The sequence below is a fragment of the Dufourea novaeangliae genome, unplaced genomic scaffold (genome assembly GCF_001272555.1).
Source record: "Dufourea novaeangliae isolate 0120121106 unplaced genomic scaffold, ASM127255v1 scaffold146, whole genome shotgun sequence".
NCBI lineage: Eukaryota > Metazoa > Arthropoda > Insecta > Hymenoptera > Halictidae > Dufourea > Dufourea novaeangliae.
The window spans coordinates 976,128-995,549 of NW_015374023.1; the positions used below are offsets into that span (position 1 = coordinate 976,128).

General features: G+C 41.7%; 1 protein-coding gene across 1 annotated transcript; it reads left to right on the forward strand.

The window, feature by feature from the left end:
* Window positions 1-305: 305 nt before the first annotated feature.
* LOC107189200 (sodium-coupled monocarboxylate transporter 1) lies at window positions 306-18,206 on the forward strand. Its single transcript, XM_015577680.1, has 6 exons — window positions 306-321; window positions 7,964-8,366; window positions 10,883-11,015; window positions 12,296-12,447; window positions 13,304-13,444; window positions 17,060-18,206. Exons 2-6 carry the CDS (start codon window positions 8,008-8,010, stop codon window positions 18,204-18,206), a joined length of 1,932 nt encoding a protein of 643 aa, XP_015433166.1. The 5' UTR covers window positions 306-321; window positions 7,964-8,007.
* The last annotated feature ends 1,216 nt before the right edge of the window (window positions 18,207-19,422 follow it).

Sequence of the window (19,422 nt, forward strand, 5' to 3'; positions counted from 1 at the left end):
AAAATGGATAAGTATAAAAAAAGTATCTCACGCTAAGTATATCGAACAACACAAAGCCCAGAAGAACATGATGCAAAACGCATTGTTCGAAAAGTGTACCAAATTAAATAATACTAAATTCCTTTCGACAAATTTATAAAATCACGTACGTAAATACTAATACTAATTCCACTCTTGTTACAGGCTCTCAAGTGGATACGCAGCATAAGAAACCGCCTGGACCGCGCAGTCAGCCGTAAAGACCAAGATTCCTGGAACAAAACCACGACATATTCCCGTCACGTGTCGCTCAATGGTCCCGAATGAGTAACATAATACCAGGTAACAATGAAAAAACAGAACTTTCCCGTTTTGTTGCGTACTTAATGACTTCTAATCGCCGTTCGGTACCAATATTTGCCGAGCCCCGTAATCTTCCGGGTCCCTGGCCCTTGACACTTCCCCCCCCCCCTTCCCCCTCCACCGATAAGAATAGTGGAAAATTTTCCCGTGAACAATTCCATCTAAATCATCCTGTCGGGCCTCTTTCCCCGAGATCATTCAACGACGACGGGGGAGATACAACGAGAAATTTGTACAACCGTGTTCTTTTATCGCGGATGATAAACTCTCTTACTCGTCTGAGTTTTCAGTTAATCGCGGGACGGTTACGAAACAGCCAGGCCAGAGCCCAGGCTCCGTCACGTGGCCGCGTGCGCTCGCTGTTTTTGTCCACGGAGCATCTGCTCACGAAATGCTCGTTAACAGTTTGTCTGCGCCAGTCGAAGACATCGGCAAGAACGTGCACGCTAATTGAACGAAAGGAGAAAAAAATTGGAACGTGAAAAACGATAGGGAAGAGGGATGATTCGTGGTATTGCGAAATTTATCATGCGCTCATGTTTCCTGGAAGATATCTCTTGTTCGAGGAAACGGTAGACGATATTTACGATCCAGGGTTTTGCGGCAGCTTCCAGCGAAATTAAGAGAGACCAGGATTAAACTTAGAAGGGAAGAACTCCAATTTTGTTTTGTAGGGTTATAGTATACAGGGTTCTTAATGACATACGTAAAATATTGAATATAGGCACTCGATAATTTTAAGGATATAAACAATTATAGTTACGAACATTCAAGATGTAGGTACTATGAATGTAAGTCAGAGTTATCGAAATTACGTTGGCAGAATAAAATAAAAAAAATATTTCAGTGAATGAGAATCGATCGTAGGACCTCTGATTTATCAGCTAAACAACCTTATACTTCGATAAGTTTGACTTGCATTCATAGTACACCTTGGAGGTACGTGACTTGAATTGTTTATATGTTTAAAATTATCGAGTGCCTACACCTAATATTTCATATGTATCATTAGGAACCTGTATACTATCACCTCAGAAAACCCTGTCAAAATCCAAATTGGACAATTAGGATCCTTCCCTTGTTAACCCTTTAGCTCCCAGACCCTTAAATCTTTACTTCAAAATTATGAGATTAATATATATGTTGTATCTTTATAATTTACATCCAAACCCTTTTTCTAACTTTTTTCTTTCTTCTATTTATTTTCTTTTATATCGGGCTTTACCAATTATCCAGCGTATATCGCCGCTACCAGCATAATCTTTCGATCTTTGATCTTTCATCCAATGGAATACACGAGCCCGTCGAAAGTTCTGCGTTTAAACGTCCTAACAACTTCTTAACAACGTCCTGGCAACGTCCATGCCTGCAAATTTAACGCTATCGTCGGTTAACTCGAAAAACAGATCGTTAAGCTTGCAATTAGTTGCGTCCAGGCGTAAACTCGTAACAAAAGCCTGCACTGTCAGACTCGCGTCGCGACGTCGCTATCGGAGCGCAAAGTTACGAGTCTCTTGTCTTCCCGCGAAATGTAAGAGTGCGGATGAACAAAAGGCGCAAGAAAAGAAATCTTGCGCGGAGGTGTCGAAGGGCACCTTCGCAAAATCGCGAGCACAACGGAAGCGGCGAACGCGGAAGGCCGTCCTCCTATTGTGCCGAAAAGTGCACGGTCACAATGAGCTACGCGGTCGCGTTTACCCGCCGCTGACGGTGTCACGCTGGCTGACATCCCTAAAACGCAGCCCCCGTGTGTCTATCGTCAACGATTCGGGCATTGTAACGCTTGCATTGTTTCTTCCTTTTTTCTTTAGCTTCCATGAACGGGTCCGAGACACAGGGTACAGAGTGGTAAGAGATTAGAAAATGTGGAGAACAATGGGATAGTGCTGCATTTAAATTGTTTGTGATCTAATTCAATTTGGTAACTCAAAAATACTAGTGGGAACTCTTAAGGGGCTATTTTTTCTTTTTTTGCAATTTGCAACAATTTTTTTAGGAAGGTGTTTTATATGACCCGGAATAGGTGATTAGGTGTGAGTATGAAACATTTCTCTTTTTATGCTCTGGAACAGTACTTGGAACTTTAATCGTGTTTTTCTCGCAGCTACTTTTTCTTAATCGATAACTTAAAAACTAATTGACCGATTTAGTTCAAACTTGGCATATCTGTTCGTCAGGTGTGTCATTCTAGCCCCTGCGACGAGTTTTTGATCTTCCAGAATATTCGGTAATCTGTCGAGCTATAGTTGACCAGAACCTGTTCGTCCAAAAGCTTAACATTGAAATCAGTAAGTTGCAAGTAATTCCTAGACAATGTTCCAGTTCCCAAAGAGAAATCTAAGCTTCCAGAAAATTCGGCAATCAATCAAGCTCGGATCACCCGGAATCGGTTCATCGACATGTCTAAACTAATAGGCTCCTCCCCTATTCCAATCCCAGGCGAGACGCAGTCGCACGCAGAATGTTCGCGAGAGGGTCGAGCCAGACGGCAACGGATTAATGTTTTTCAGGGGAATTTCCATGAGTCGGCGCCGCGTCTATATGCGGCGTGTATCGTAAGTAGAAGGCAGTCGTCTGAACCCTTGTGAAGGGAGGAAGCGCCAGGCACTTGACAGTACCTGTGCAGACGAGCGACTGAATGAACGAAATTGACTGCGGCGCCACACCGTGCTTTTCCATCGTGTCTGCGTCTGCTGCTTAGGTAGCACAAGTAGCTCGTTCCTTTCCCCTGTGATTTCAACGGAGGATAGGGATGGGACGATAGGCGTACGGACGCGATTAAAGCCGAGAAACCCTTCTCCATGGAACTGAGGTGGTAGTTTCAAGGTCGCTGCATCAGTATGGAGAGTTCGCAGCAATATTGAAACGTCTCTGAAAATACTCCGTGAAAATACGAAAATATCGATATTCCTAGGTCTGTGTTGATCCGAGTTTTCAAGTGGTTCAGTTCGAGAGAACTGCTAGAAATATTGGATCACCTGTCTGAAGACACCATTTTCTCGAATCTATGGCTGGGCACCATCCGTTCTAATCATTATAGATTTAAAAAGATTGCGTTCCTTAAAGAATGCTTACAGCCTCGTACAATGTGTATCCATCTCAATTAGGAATGTATCGTCGCTGGAAATCTCTCATCCGCGATTGTAGGGGAAAACTGATGGTCGAGATTCTGGAAAAAAAAAGTGTTGCACTGCATCGCGTTCTCTTTCGCTACGAGCAAAAATCAGCCCCCAGTTTCTATCTGTCTTTCTTTCTCGATGATTTATGAGAATTAATTGCCCCATGGTAAACGAGTTTCGATAGGCACGCAGAAAACAAGTGGCTGGCGGTGTCACGTGCCTTATTTATGAGGCCAGCGTATCAGCTGAACTGTGGCAGATGAATCCGGCTGTGGTATGCACAAGCATCGGCTGTTTACATAATTCGTCACGTACTCGTAATCCTCGTATCTTGCGCCGCTGGGGGCACAGGACGATCTTGAGAAAGGTGCAAAGGAATGCGTTTCTTTTGTTATGTTTTAAAAGTTCCGAGTAGGACAAAATCGAAATACATTAACTTCCGTAATGTTTCGAATAATAACTAGTTTTAACTAACAGCATACAGTTAATTCTAGAATTAACTGGTCTAAATTAGTATTGACTAGGAAGCTTGAATGATTGATACGTACAACGTTCTAATTCCCCAGCGATTCGACACTGCGCCGTTAAAAATTTCAACGTCCATTGTGAAGTTATCGTAGAGAATAAAAAGAAGAGGAACGTGATCTTTAACACATTGATTACAATGTCGCCTATCCATGGATGATACAGCTATCTCTCCAACAGTGAAAATTAATCGTCAAGCTATGATAAGTAAAGCAGAATCAGTTGGAATCCCCGGGTACGGAAAGATTACAAATAATCAGTTTTTCAATGAAACGTCACAATACAATTTTTTTTTTTTGAAACGTTATCAATACAACTACTGCAATATATAAAGATGTACTAAAAAAAAAAATGCATAAAGGGCCAAGTAGATCGATTCCATGTCCTCTGAAAATCAGCTTTCCTAACACTCACAGCCACTTCGAGGCAAAAGCTAGTGAAGACTAACCTAATCCCGATTCCGATCGATTCTCCTCGAGGGGGAGCCGAACTCAAAAGAATCCTAGATTGCGGAAAAGTTTATCCTCGCCGATAACCGTTACCGAACTTATCTTCTGGCCGCGGGAGACGGTTCACGCAGAAATGAAGACTCCATACTGTTATCGAAATTCAGGGAACCCGCAGATTCGACGAAAGAAGCTTGGTGTGCGGGTTTATTTGCTCGGTACACGGCGTGGAATATTGCCTCGGCTGGTTTCACCCGCGAAATATTCCCCCGTTGGATACGTACAAAACATTGGGTCGATAGGCCGAGCAGAAATAGGTTAAACGCAGCACGGTAAATAGCCACGATTGATTTCCCATTGTAATGGCGGAAACGGGGAGAGCTCGAAGATATGTACGCCCCTGCGTGTACATTAATTAGATCGTAAACAGTATCAGATCGGCTACTGTGAGTAATGGAAACGAAACACATTATCTTGCAATGGCTTAAAACCTGATTTGCTAGTGTCAGAAAGTCAAGCTTGTTAAGTTAGGTTAGGGCGCCGGTTTCTTGGCTCGCAGAGTCATTGTAATCATAGGTTAGGTTAGGTTTAGATCCTGATTAACTACTGTCGAAAGAAGAAGTTTGTTGTGTTAGGTCATGGCACTGAACCCTTGCTTCGCAGGAACACAATTATAGCAAGTTGGATTAGGTCTAGATCCTAATTTGCTACCATTAACAGGAAAACCTTGGTAAGTTAGGTTAAGACAGCGATCCTCTGTCCCGCAGAAACACAATTATAATAGGTCAGATCTAGATTCTGATATGCTAGTGTTCCCAGAAAAAGTTTGGTAAGTGAGCTCGCCTCACAGAAATATAATAATAATAAGTTAGGTTAGGTCTAGATGACAGTTATAGGACCTTACATAATTCAACTAATATTCCCTGTAAATTTCTCAGTCTACAGAATTAACAAAATATTTTCGCGCACAATTGAAAATTGAATGGCCTGTTAATGTTATAAAAAAGCGATAATAACCAATGAACCGTGATAATAAAGCTCCTTGAAAATATTCTGTTTCTAATAAGGTATGAATTGATAATTAGATCTTGATCAGTGGTTTTACCTTATCCACGGAACATAATAAATTGTTAAGCAGGTGTGTTCAATGTAGACGGGAATGAATTGCACGATATTTGATTCCAGTTCCCGCAGTGATGTGTTTGTCATCTAGGCAGATGATACAAATGATCATCCCGTACTCTTTTTTTGTCGATTAACGTACGTTTCTGCGTGTTGGTACGTCATCGACTGGTCGAATGGAAAATTTCCGAACTGTCGGCTTTCCCTGAATTTCGGAAATGACCTGGACGAAACAATGACGAGTTCACCAGAAGGGGTGCGGATAGGGGCAGAGGTCTAAAATTCGAGGCAAATCGGGAGTAATCTCGGAAGTTTTATCGGGCATTGTTTGGCCAGGCTAACAGCGAGAGCAGATGTTCCTTTCCGTGGAAGCTACTCGTAGTGTCCTCTTGTTTGGGCTTGGCTTGTCCTAGAAAGGATCGATGACGGCCTCAATTTTCTGCTCTACGAGGATTCTGTTTATCTTGGGGCCACGATACCACTCTGAAAATTCGAAAGACACACTTTGGTCTAAAATGGTCCACGGAGGGCCGAGTGTCTTTAAAAATTCGCTATTAAACATCGAGGGCTATGAAAACTACAGTTCAAAATAAAGACTTAAGACGCACCATTTCTGTATAAATTAATATATGTTAAATTCCGCACACTTAACTGTAACTACACTCAAGTAGTTTATCAGAATACCAAAAGCCTTCATTTCAGGTGATTACGTTAACCTCGCAGATATGCTAGCCTGATCGACCTTACATATTGTAAACGGTGCCATACTTATTTATAAAAAATGTACTCATAAGTATGAAAATAATTATATTTCCAACGTCCATCAGGATTCGTCCTCGAGCTACCTTTATCCGTCATAATTTGTTGGCTAATCTGCTGAATGAACGTTTTCTCGAGAAACGAACGTACAACAAATACAATTCGCCTACGTTTTCTAATGTGCCCCTCTCTAGAGCGAAACTACAATAAAAAAACACCGAGTCCCGTCTAAAAAAAGACCAGTAGGTGTATCTGCTGTTCTGAGTGCCAATAAATCCGCGATAAAGAAACTTTAAAACGCTTCGAGACGTGACGCTCGTAAAGCAATTCGCCGAGTAAACAGAAGATAAGCTACGTCATCCCCGTTGCAAACCGTCTAATACCCATGAAACAATGCCCCCGTTTGCGGGCTGGGTGCACCGTGAACCTTCCAGGGTGATCCAACGAATACGTTCCACTGGTTGATTTACTCCACAACGAGCGTTCATAGAACCGAATCACGATCTAGCCTAATGGTCAGCAAACTACGGTTCCTCTGACAATATTGGGTTTTATTGCCATGTTTTCTTAAACTTTTATATTAGCACTTCGATGTCGTATGACGCAGTAGTACGTCTTTCCAAAAACAAAATCTGAGAGCATGGTTGACGTAGTAGTACGTCTTTCGTAAATTACAAAAAGAATTGTGAAAAATCGCTTTTCCCATATGTAAAGTTTAACAAATAAAAGTTAACTAGTATTATCTGAATATTTCCAGAACCCCCAAGTTGTATGCAAACGCAACAACCCTCCCACCGACAAAAGATTAATCTATAGCGGTACAATATGCGTCAATATCAAAACATTTTACTTCTCCGTCTCTTTAATATCCAAAAATCTATAAAAATTATTATACATCGCTCTTATTATCGAAAAAACTTACCCCGATCCCTGATATAGCCAGTGAGTGGAACCGAGAGTAGTCGGAGTTAACGTGGACAAGCGAAGAAACGTTCGACGACGGTAAAGAAAGAAAAAAAAAAAGGAAAAAGCTCAGGCACCAGCTGACTTCCCTGGGGTCTAGCCCCTTCCAAACGGCAACCCCAATGTGTCCCCTCCACTCGCGTTTTCCGGAAGATAGTCACCGAACGCGATCTCTGTCCCACCATCTGTCCAAGCAGCTCCGTCTCGCTCCTTGTCTCGAGCATAATAACGTGAAGTGGTTAACGGTCGGCGTTAGTCAGTACGTGCCGTCGCACCGATCGCGTCGCATCGATCGTATCGAGAAGAGGAGACGGGCTTGTAGGGCCGCGAGAAATTGCGTAACGCACCGCCTACACGCAAGAAGGACAGATACGTACGTCGAGACAAAGACAGACATACACGGCCGGTATCATTTCGTGACGGTATAATAAAAGAGACTGTGACAAACGGTCGACGAGTTACGTGGCCACGAACGGTTCACGATTTAATCGAGATCGTTGAACGGGGTTGGGTGGACTATCCAAAGGGGTGGTGATCACGTATAGAGGTATCCTTGCATCCACGACGAAAGGGGTATAGATCGTGTCTGGGATTTCGCGTGGGACGAATTCAAACACGAAGCCTATCACGGTCAGTTCGCGAACCTCGTCTAACATCGATACAATACGTTTTCTCGGTACCACGAAGAACTCGCGGAAAAGGGTACGAAGGGACAAGCAGGAGAGCCCAGGATGACGATCGACGCGTCGTCCATGGTGACGGACTATCTGGTCTTCGTCGGTTGTATCATCGCCTCGTTCGTTATACCGTTATGGGAAAAGTTACGGGGACGACGGAAGGAGACCACGAAAGCGGACTATGTGTTCGCCACCGGTAGCGTGTCCATGGGCGCCATGATGCTGTCGATCGCACGAGGCACGTTGGGCGTCAGGTCCTTTCTCGGATACCCGTCCGAGCTGTACTACAGAGGCAGCGCGATGTGGGAGACGATCTACGGGATGCTGCTCGCTTACCCGATCGTGTGCTTTGTTTTCGTGCCGGTTTACTACAGCCTGGGCATCACGTCCGTCTACCAGTACCTGGACATGAGGTAATTGTCATTTCGGGTGACGTTAGCCGTGATCGAACACTGACAACCGACGCTCAGTGGTGCGCAATGAATAGACTGCGGATTTTTATGCTAGATAAAACTTTGTAAAGTAACTTAGAAAGACTGAAGCAATTGTAGAAATTTAGTTTCTATCTTAAGATAACTCGCTGGATTCGATGAAAGTTTTGTTTTTTATTTTATTTCATAGAGACGTATAGGCTGTAAATGCAGGAAATCCGTAGTTCAGTGATCATTATTTCTTACCGAATTTTACGAGGTATTATGTAGTTCTGTTTGCTCTTGTGAGTTTGAGAAGCTATCGATCTCGGGCGGCAATAATGTTATTTCTTTGGTAGAATACGGATCTTGAGGCGAAGTAATATTTCCTAATGTGACAAACATCGTTATTCTACTCCCAAAAAATTTGAATGATTGAGAAACGAAACAAAAGTGTACTGAATTTTCGTATTTAAGGAGTTAGATACCTTCAAGCTGTTGAATAAGAAAAAAAATTAACAGAATTTGTATGTATGCAAAATTATTCTTATTATAGTTATTCCCTTAGTAAAATTACCTGAAACAAGTTTTGTTTAACTTTGTATTACAGTAGACAAAAAGAACTAGTAATTGTAGAAGCCGATTTTTAAATATCAATCTTACAATAAACAATAATTCTGCATATAGAAAAAAAATTGTTTAATGTTCTCACTTATTTAACAGCTAAAGGAATACAACCTCTTAATTTATATTCGGTTATATTTTCGAATACATTAAATCTGACGTGTGGAAGTTCGAGGTCCATGAAATGCCGTTTCACTGGCGGAAAGTTGACGCAACGCGACTCGTAAGAAAATTAATTACAGAGTTGATTTCCTCATAAACGATGAAGTCGCGAGAACAGGAACGCTTCTTGCTTCAATTAAAGGCGCACCAAAGCCATTCCGATCGCGTGAGGAGAAATTGATCGAACGAGCGTGCACGCTCGATCGGCAGAAAACGGCACTTCAATAATGCATCGAGACAATACGTCCAAACACCTGTTTAAATGACTCACCGGTCTGTTTCTTTCTTCAGCCGTTCTGGATACAGAAATAAATCGAGACTAGATGAAACATCGACGTCCCGGTCACGTAATAATATATGCAAATTGCTTTTCAATTCTCCAATCTATGAATGCGCCACAGACGGAAAATATGATGATTGCGCCGTGGAAACAATTATCTTATCTCCGACCAAATGAGAATTCATCGTTTTCAATAAAGTAAATCCGCCGAGGTGTTCACGAACTTTTTTCACTTCGGAGGGAAAAAGCTTCGTAAATTGGCTTCGGGAAGGGATCTAATAATCTCTGTTCGCGGAATACCGAACGAAACCACGAGTCTCATAAGAAAATCCCTCCATTCCCCTCTGTTATTCTATCAAAATGACACTGCGTGACGGATTACGGGAAAAAATTTAAATTCACCGCCCGCCAGCCTCGCCGAAAAATCGAAGCTGCTTTACATTATCCGCCTATCTCGTCACCCTCGCACAGTATTTCGATTGCAGTTGTTAGCTGGACAAAATTATTTGTTTTATGTTCAATATTAATTGACTATTTTTTTTATTTAATACGTATTAATTAAATATTTTTGGTTTAAAATAAAAATAAATTATGTATATCATAGTGTGATTATTTTATTCTTCACTACTATCAAATATAACAAAATCTTCAGCTCGAAGCCAGTCTCTATATTTTATCTGTAATATGTCTGATTGTAGCTACTTTTCCCCATCTTTCGTTTACACGATTCGACACATTGGATACGTTAATTTGGATACATTTTTTTTTTTGCTTCTTCGCATACTTCTTCAATGTAGCATTTCTTTACAATATAACCATACAACTGATTAAGTCGTTGGTCTTTCGTAAAACTCCAAATATCGAAAACTTACGATCACGAAACAGAAATGAGCATCACTGAAAACATTGTTATTAACACTAACAGATTCCCACATAAGGAATGTTGATAAAAAAAAGCTTTAAATCTATTCTAATACTAGTAATAAAAATCCCCGCGTTTATCGCTGTTTATTGAATACCATCAGTCTATTTTCTACTGCAAACTTAACATAAAATAATACAAATGATTAATCAAATTAATTTTTTAGGTAATACCAACAATAAACTTAAATTATTCCCTATTGTCTAGATATTATAGAATATATTCATTCAATTCTTCTTTTTTACAAAACTAAATTATCAGTTTTGTTCGGCTAATTGGCATTAATTGAAACACTGTGCTTCGGTATAAATCGAGGATCGGGAGCTTTCTCCTGCAAAAATGCCAACCGTGTTCACCTCAAAGAAACAAAGAAAAAAAAGTAGATCCTGTCTCTTCTTGAATAATTCGATCCGTGGATCTTCACGTTCGGACTTTGATTTCGTGTCGAGCCTTGAAAACATCTTTACGCTTAACGATTATGTCCGGCCGAGCCGTCGAATAAGACCTCACCTAATTATGCTAATTCACCAGGTTCAAGTCGAAGCTAGTCAGATGCATCGCGAGCTTCTCCTACGTGATACGGAGCCTGCTGAAAGTGATCGGGCTGCCGTATTGGGCGAGCATCGTCGGGATCACGACTATATCGGTCATCTTCAGCGTCATGGTACGTCGAATATTACTGAAAAAAAACATTAAAACAATTTCTCATTCTCTTCGACGTGTTTGAAATACATTATTCGAATCGTTAAATTCTGAGACATAATTTTTTGTTGAAGATATGGAATTCACGTTTGAAGGTATAAATTCTCGCCGTTTCTGATAACTAGACTGCGGATTTTATGCATCTATAGCCTATGGAGGTCTGTAAAATACAATATAATACAAAACTTTCATCAGATCCAATCAGTTTTCTAGTTCATTACGAACCTAATATGATACTTAAGAAAAGAAAGAAATTCCTATATTTGCTCTTCCTTATATAAATTACTTCCTTTATAAAAAATCCGCAGTCTACTGATAACGTTCGTTTTAAAATGAAACACTGTTTAATACGATTAAATATTATCTTGTACAATAATAAACAAAATGAATGATTATATGCATATGAAATCTACGACTGTGCTGGTTTATACAGCAGTTTTTTTTATTTTATTACTCGTCATCGTTATCACTAGCTTGCGGATTTTACAAGTTTTTAGGAGATTCGAATTTACAACGCGAATGGAAATAAAGATTTCAGTATGAGATTAACCATGTTTTCGTTTTAATAAATCTTCTGGTGGTTCAAATGTATTTCTGGATCCCAGAGCCAGAGTATATTAAGTTACACTTACCAAAGTTTAGAGGTGAGCAAATCAAAGATATGGAAACTTTATAACTTTTGAACCCTTCGGTAAAAATTCAAGCAGTCGCTACGTTTGAACTACAGAATGAACTTAAGACAAGTATGGATATGTAGAAATTCTGAAAATTTCATTGGGACCCCTATGTGATGGAATTTACCATTTCTTCATTTTAAATTAATTTTTCAAAAAAAAAGTGGACTTAATACAGTCTGAGTCTGGGGTTCAGATTATTCCCCTGATTTTGGGCTTTGTAACATGGACTATAAAGGCGAATTAAACGAAAAGAATATTCTATCGTGTTCAGAGACTCTTGAATCGCGTTCCCGGGGTCACGTTTACGGGGCATCGATTATGCAGACATCGAAAGAGTCACATATCCGGCCGAAAGGATCGTAAATACGACACGCGTGATCGTAAAATTTCCGGTAAACACAGAAAGGAACGCGGCACTTGAAAGTAACAGCGTCGAGGCTAACGTTTTATTATGGCTCGTTACTCGAAATTTCACGGTTCGAATAGAAATGTATCGACTACCGATTGCGTTGATTTAATTGATGTTATTAAAATGGTGTGTAATTGGTTGTTGGATCTTTTTCAGGGGGGACTGAAGGCAGCCATCCTCTCGGACGTTATACAAGGTCTGACGATGATTGGTGTCTCTCTAGTGATTATCGTTCGTGGCTTCGCTGATATAGGCCCTGATAAGGTCTGGAACGTGACGTCTGAGCGTGGCCGACTAGATTTCTTTAAGTAAGTGTAAACATCTAAATCCACGACCTGGCAAATCGTGAGTTTCGATAACGGTCGTATGGAGTACAACGTTCATTCTCAATCGATTCGTTCGATTCACTGTTTACACGGAAATTTGAACTATTATAATACCCTTTCGAAGCACTATTCCCCCTTCCAGATTTTGTATTTGTTAGAAATTCTCTTTATCTTCGAGTACCAAATACTATGTCTACGTTACGAATTAAACTATTGTATAACAAGTGCCAATGTGCAGAATAGAGTACAGTAAAACTTGAATTAGTACCCGAAAATTGGGCCTGGAGCCCGGGTACTTACTAAGTTGAGGAATCGATTCGAAATATAGAATCAACACTGAGCGTAGAAAAGGATGTCGATGACACACCATTAATGCAATAGTGATATTTTTTTATTTGCGGTTTTCTTTTCAATGATATTGTTGCTGTCGTATTTGTGAGATTTTTCTGATTAAAATGACACCAAACACGATATAATTTTGATCATATTTACTTACTGATTATTTATGGCACTTAATCAATATCAGTAAGTAAATGTAATGCAAATAATACAGTGTTTGGTCTTGTTTTAATCAGAAAAATCTCACAAATACGTCGGTAGGAGATTCATTGAAAAATAAAATATAAAATTTTCATCGTCCCATTAGTGTTGTAATAGGTAAAATCACTTGTCTGTCAAATTACTTAAATTCGTTGCACCTTTAGCACAGATGAACGAGAGACGTTAAAGTGCACCAGATTTATGGGAATGAAACGAACGATGAATATCATCGTTTTGACTCGAAAAAAATATTCGTAGATTTCTTTTATCAGGAATGTAGCAATATTTCCGTTTTCAGCATGGATTTGGATCCAACGCTACGAGTAACTACACTGTCTGCCACGTTGGGTCAGCTGTTCATGAGCTTGTCAATTTTCGGCTGCCAGCAGAACTTCGTGCAGAGATACTGCAGCATGACCAGTCAACGGAAAGTCGTCAAGTGAGTATCAACTCTATCCTCCTCTTAAAATTATTCCATTATAAATATCAAAAACAAAACACACCCCAAATTCGGTAAACATTCCACAGCCGATGAATCCTGTCGTAGGTTACGAACGAGGTGTAATTTTCTCCGTGAGAAGAGTGTAAATAATTATCTTGCGGTATTATCTATGATGTTGACAGAAGATGATCGTGTGCGACACAAGTGATTCATCTTCGCATGTGTCACAGATTCCCAGACGTTTCTGTCCTTGGCTTTGTTCCGAGTCTCTCCGTGGACTCTTGTTCTTGTCGAATTCATGAAGAAACCACCCCTAAGAATTGACCATCCTTATTCCTCTAGCGTTACTGTAATCGTGTTCGAGTGCCAGTTCCACTCACGAGCAAATTTGGCTTTCACTGGATGAAAAAGTGACGTAGGTAAAGGGCCTCCTACCATGCCCCTACCTCTTATTATTGAGAATTAAACATTTACAATTAACATTTACATTTAAATATTACAATTTAACATTTATTTCAGTACTCGAAATAAATTAACCACCTGATAGAAGGCCCTTTTCCTACGTCACTTTTTCCCCTAGCAGCAGCCAAGTATGTTCGCGAGAGTACATACACAACTCCGTCACGAAAGTTCGTCGATCACTTACTTAGTCCATCGTATACACGAAATCGACTGTTTCCCCGTCGGCGAAACGCCACTACAAAATCTTGCCGCGGGCGATCCCGAAGAAAATTCCAGCTTGTTCGATCGAGACGTTTCCCATTCGATCTCATCCTTCGTTCGAGCGAATTATTTCGATCCAGTTTTCCCGGTACCTAATATTAACCGCGTGACTCCAGATGTCACGTCGGGGCTACGTTTCAATTAAAAGGTCAATCCTGCGGATCGACAGACCCACAGACACACCACTGGGAAAAGTGAGTCATCGTCACGCTGTAACGAGACGCGTAATTCTTGCCAGCCGTAGCACGGTTTATCTTATCGGTTATTATTATGAACCAGTGGCATGCGTCGCGTGACGCCACGTGATAACCGGTCGTGCAGCATTATGCAAATTGGTAACACTTATCTCGGGGGCCCGTTATTTTCATTTTCTGATCGGCACGGGACCGGCGAATCAGGTTTCATCCGCGCATGCCGCTTATCGGTTTCGCGGGACAAACAACCACGATTCGTCGATTGTTCCTCGATCTCTGTGGGGATTCACGTTACTCTATGATCGATCGTCTTAACCCTTTCGCCTACAATATTGTTTGATGGAATTTTAAGATAATTGATCTTCTTGTTCGTAATTATTTATCTAACATCCTACAAAAAATTAAACCAGTTGTACCTTACACGTGTATTTACATATTAGCAGTGCAGACGGAACGCGTGCAAGCGCGATCGATGACGCGCCACTTGGGTTCTTTGAATCGTGGGGATAGTGTGATTCAGTCGGGTACAATCGCTTCCGCGAGTTTAACGGGCTTACTGAGCCTTTGGAATCGTGACGTCAAATGATCTTTATAGTTAAGGTGCGATTGGGAGAGACACCAGAAACTTACCTCTCAAACTAACCGTCAAATACACCACCTCTAAGTATTGTTTTGTTTTAATGAAAGTTATTGAGCGTGTCTGTAAAAATGATATATTGAAGTTTTACAGGTACTCGTAAATATTTGAATTGCTCGAATTACTCAAGTATTTATCTATTTACTATCAAACACCAATCGAACTGTAAGGGAAGAAAAATCATTTCAAGAAACGAAAATGAAAAAGAAATATTAAATTAGGGTCTTACATTTTTCTTTCTTACAGTCAGATTAGTGTTTGTCGAGTAAATAGATAAATATTCGAGTAACTCGAGTAATACGAAAATTTTCGAGCTGAAAATTCATTTGAGTTCTTGATGTAGCTCGCCTTTTTTTTAAACAGTTCGTCGATTCCAAGTAGGTCGAATAATTCAAACGCTCGATTTGGCTCGACGTGCCGACCATTATTTGACTCGAAATTCGAGTGCTCCTACAATTAACCTCAAACGAAGGGTTAAAATATCGACGTTGCAATGGAACGTGCCCCGCGTGGACGTTTATTTAAAGTGTAAATTTGAAAACTGCTGCGCCGTGTCCTGTCGCAATAAAAATGTTTCGGTCGAATGGATTTGTATTAGAATATAATCGCGGCACGTCGTGATAAAAATGTCCTCGCGAAATGGAGTTTTATTAGACTATAATCGCGGAAAATCGCCGGGCAATCGTGTCACGCGGCAGCACGTTTCGCGGATTTATTGCTTCGGACATAAAAAAAGAAAAACAAAAAAAAAAATAACAAACGCGTGTCAAGGTGATCTCAGATGAAATATTCAACGCGGAAAGCGAAACGGTGTCAGCCATTTTGTTTCGCGCTTGGAAATAGCTTCAGCGGTAACGTGACGACGGTAAAATGGTGTTCCAATCTGACGAAATAAGACGAGAATTCAGAGAACGTTCGTAGGAACCAGCCTTTAAAAGAATTGTGCGCTCTCGTATGGTTATATACATATAGACGTGTGTGTTTTCAGTAATTCGGATTTTCTTAAAGATTTAGTTCTTCAAAATATGAATCCATCTATGAAAAAATTGAAGAATTATTTTTCTGTACAAACATTGACGTCTTCAGTATCTTGAGTCTTCTAACAAATTCAGTTTTTCAAAAAATGAATCCCCTTGAAAAAAAAGAATTGTTTTCTTTGAACTGTAATCCTTTATGAAAAAAAAATAGCAAGTTACTTATCGATGGATCTAATAAATACGTGCATAGTTACGTCTACGAAGGAAGTGATGCTCGAACGCTTCTTGATTCGCGAAATTCCGTCCGTGCTTCCCGTTACCACATAATCAATGCCTCCTCCCACGGGACGGGACGGGGTTAAATGGCGAACTGCCAAACTTTCGGTGGCAGCCGGTCGGCGCAGCGTAAGGTCAACAGTATATCAACTCCAGTATGTAAAAAGGACATACGGTCGGCGTTGTTACCAGCGAGAGCAACTCCCTTGGAGGGTTCATACAATCTGGTTGAACGTGTAGCTGAATCCTTTATCCGACCTTCCAAACGAGCAACATCCTATTAATAACAACTACTGCAACAAAAAATAACATTATACGAAGCAATTGATCACCAGGTCCCAAATTCGATAATTTGGAATCAATTTTCTTTAAAGCAATATTAACCCTGTGCACTCGAGAGGCGCCGTTCCAAGTTCAAAATCGTTTTCAAAATCGTCTGAAGTAACATATGATACGAAGCAATAGATCACCAGGTCCCAAATTCGATAATTTCAAATCAATTTTCTTTAAAGCAATATTCATCCTATGCACTCGAGAGGCGCTTCTACAGGTTCAAAATCGTTTTCAAAATCGTCTGAAATAACATATGATACGAAGCAATAGATCACCAGGTCCCAAATTCGATAATTTCAAATCAATTTTCTTTGAAGCAATATTCATCCTTTGCACTCGAGAGGCGCTTCTACAGGTTCAAAATCGTTTTCAAAATCGTCTGAAGTTGCTAGTTCGCCCGAGCAAAAAAGTCCTCGAGTACAAAGGGTTAATCAACAATTGTCCGGTCTAATTGAGATATTTTCGTTTACAGAACAATGATGGCCAACATGCCCATAATCTTCGTCCTGTTCTCCCTGTCCTGGGTGGTCGGAATGGTGATTTTCGCCAACTACGCGGACTGCGATCCACTGACGCTCGGTTACATCTCCAAGTTCGATGAAATCGTGCCGTTCTACGTGGAGGACAAGTTCCTGAACATGCCCGGTCTATTGGGTCTGGTGATGGCAACTCTGTTCAACAGCGCTCTAACATTGGCAGTCTCGAACCTGAACTCGTTGGCCACGGTCACGTTCGAGGACTTTCTCGGTCAGATACCCTCGCTGAAGAACCTCAAAGATAAACAACAGCTGCACGTGATCAAGCTGATCAGCGTTATCTATGGCGTGCTGATAGTGGGAATCAGCTTTCTGGTTGCTATGCTGTCTGGCGTGATCGAGTCCTCTATGTTGATGACGTCAGCGACGTCTGGTCCGTTGCTTGGTGTTTTCTTGTTGGCTATGTTGGTACCGTGCGCGAATTGGAAGGGCGCAGCTGCTGGGATGATCTTCAGTCACATAACCACATTGTGGATCACGTTCGGTCACTTGACGATCAGCAACACGGTCGAGACGTTACCTTTGTCCATCGAGAACTGTCATAATGACACGTTCTCGCCTTGGGTCACCGAGCCAGGGAACCAGATGTACTCTGTCCCAAATCTAGCGATCAACGGTACTACTGGCCCACTGATGAGCAACCTGATCAACGAATCTGCCAGCTTGGGACCTCTGCAGTACCTCTACAGCATCAGCTACATGTACTATGCGTTCATCGGCAGCATGACCACTGTCATCGTCGGGATCGTCGTCAGCTTGATCACAGCTGACACAGAGACGGACATGTACGAGGAGCATCTGCTTCATCCCCTGGCGGTGAAGATGTCCACATTCTTCCCAGGTAGACGAAGACTGTACGCGAGCAGCACCAGACTTCAGAACGAGCACAACACGGCGAACGCCACATCATCCTCCTCGGTGACCTCGATAACGAACGGCGTGGAAAAGTCCGGGACACTTCAGGGGATCGTGGACGATAACGGGAAGCTTCATATCAACATCGATTACATGGAGAAGCTGAACGCTCTCAAGGCCGTCTCGCTGGATGTGACCAACGAGGTGAACAAGGGCACCAGGTTGTGAGGGAATGACACACGTTGTGATCCGCGAACGATCAACGGCGGTGAACAGGTGGATCGTCAATTGTAGCTGGCCAACGTAGTGTCAGTTACTCGCGAACCGATCGGTGCGTGGGTGAGTGAACGCGTTCGAACTCGAGGGTTGGCTATTGAGGTCCCCTTTGTAGCCGGAGATTTTTCGGTAGCGTTTTAGAATAACGTAGGAAGGTCTTCACGATTCTGTGAATATACTCAAGAAGCGGTGAGTTAGTAGATCCCCATTTCCCTTGATATTCCCGATGATATTGAATCGTTATACAGTGGCCTCGAAGTATATTGCCATTGTCGGAGAGGAGTAAAATGGCAATGGGTCGAGAGCCCCCTCCATGCTAAGTTACGTCAGCGTAGCCTCGGCGCCTGCGCGAAACCTGAATCGTGCTGGTGCGCAGGCGTACGCAACGTAGTGGGAGAGCGAACCTTATGCGCGAAGGTACGTGTGAAGGGGGAGTGCCTCGCGTGGCAATAAGCGTAGTGGCAATATAATTAGAGTCCACTGTAGTTTCGAAACTTTAGAGAGTTTCACGGTTACTTTTAGATACCACAGTCTCGAGACACGAAGTGTAGAGTAGTTTAATCTGTCCCCATAGATGTTCGAGATCCAAAGCATTCTCTCCACTAGGGAGTGTGTAACCATGTAACTCCCTGCACTACACATTCGAATCGCGCTGTAGATCGACATAGAAATCCACAGTCTGGTCGAGCTAGTCTGCGAAAGATATCACGTGACCGATCATCAGTTTTCATGGTCTCCCTCTTCGCTACGTTAGCCCTGATGTTGATAGCCATACTCTACCCACTCGTCCTCCCATCTGTCCCTTAATAGCTCGGCGAGACTATAACACACGGTTACCTCCTGACGCGTTCGAGTACGATACAGGGTAGACGCCAGTACAAAGAATAGTCTCGAAGGTGGCTCGACACGCACACGTGCATATACTCAAGGTACTCGAGGTACCTTCAAGTGTACCAGTGTACTTAAAGGGAACGATAGCGTTGTGTCGATTCCAGGATGGATCAGTCTGACTCAGCCGGTTCTTCGAGATCCCATATCGCGACCGGTAAATGCAGAAGTCGAAAAAAAAAAAAAAACGGTGGCATTTATTGGGCATCAGAGTGCATCTCGATGAGCTGGCTACGTCTATCGTCGACACGATCCGCTCTGCTCCCCATCGTGTCGTTTT

What these genes read in the sequence shown, in the direction of transcription:
- LOC107189200 (XM_015577680.1), top strand. Translation starts at nt 8,008, where the DNA reads ATGACGATCGACGCGTCGTCCATGGTGACGGACTATCTGGTCTTCGTC. An exon ending in TACCAGTACCTGGACATGAG is followed by an intron (nt 8,367 to 10,882) that starts GTAATTGTCATT and finishes CTAATTCACCAG; the next exon opens with GTTCAAGTCGAAGCTAGTCA. An exon ending in AGTCAACGGAAAGTCGTCAA is followed by an intron (nt 13,445 to 17,059) that starts GTGAGTATCAAC and finishes TTTCGTTTACAG; the next exon opens with AACAATGATGGCCAACATGC.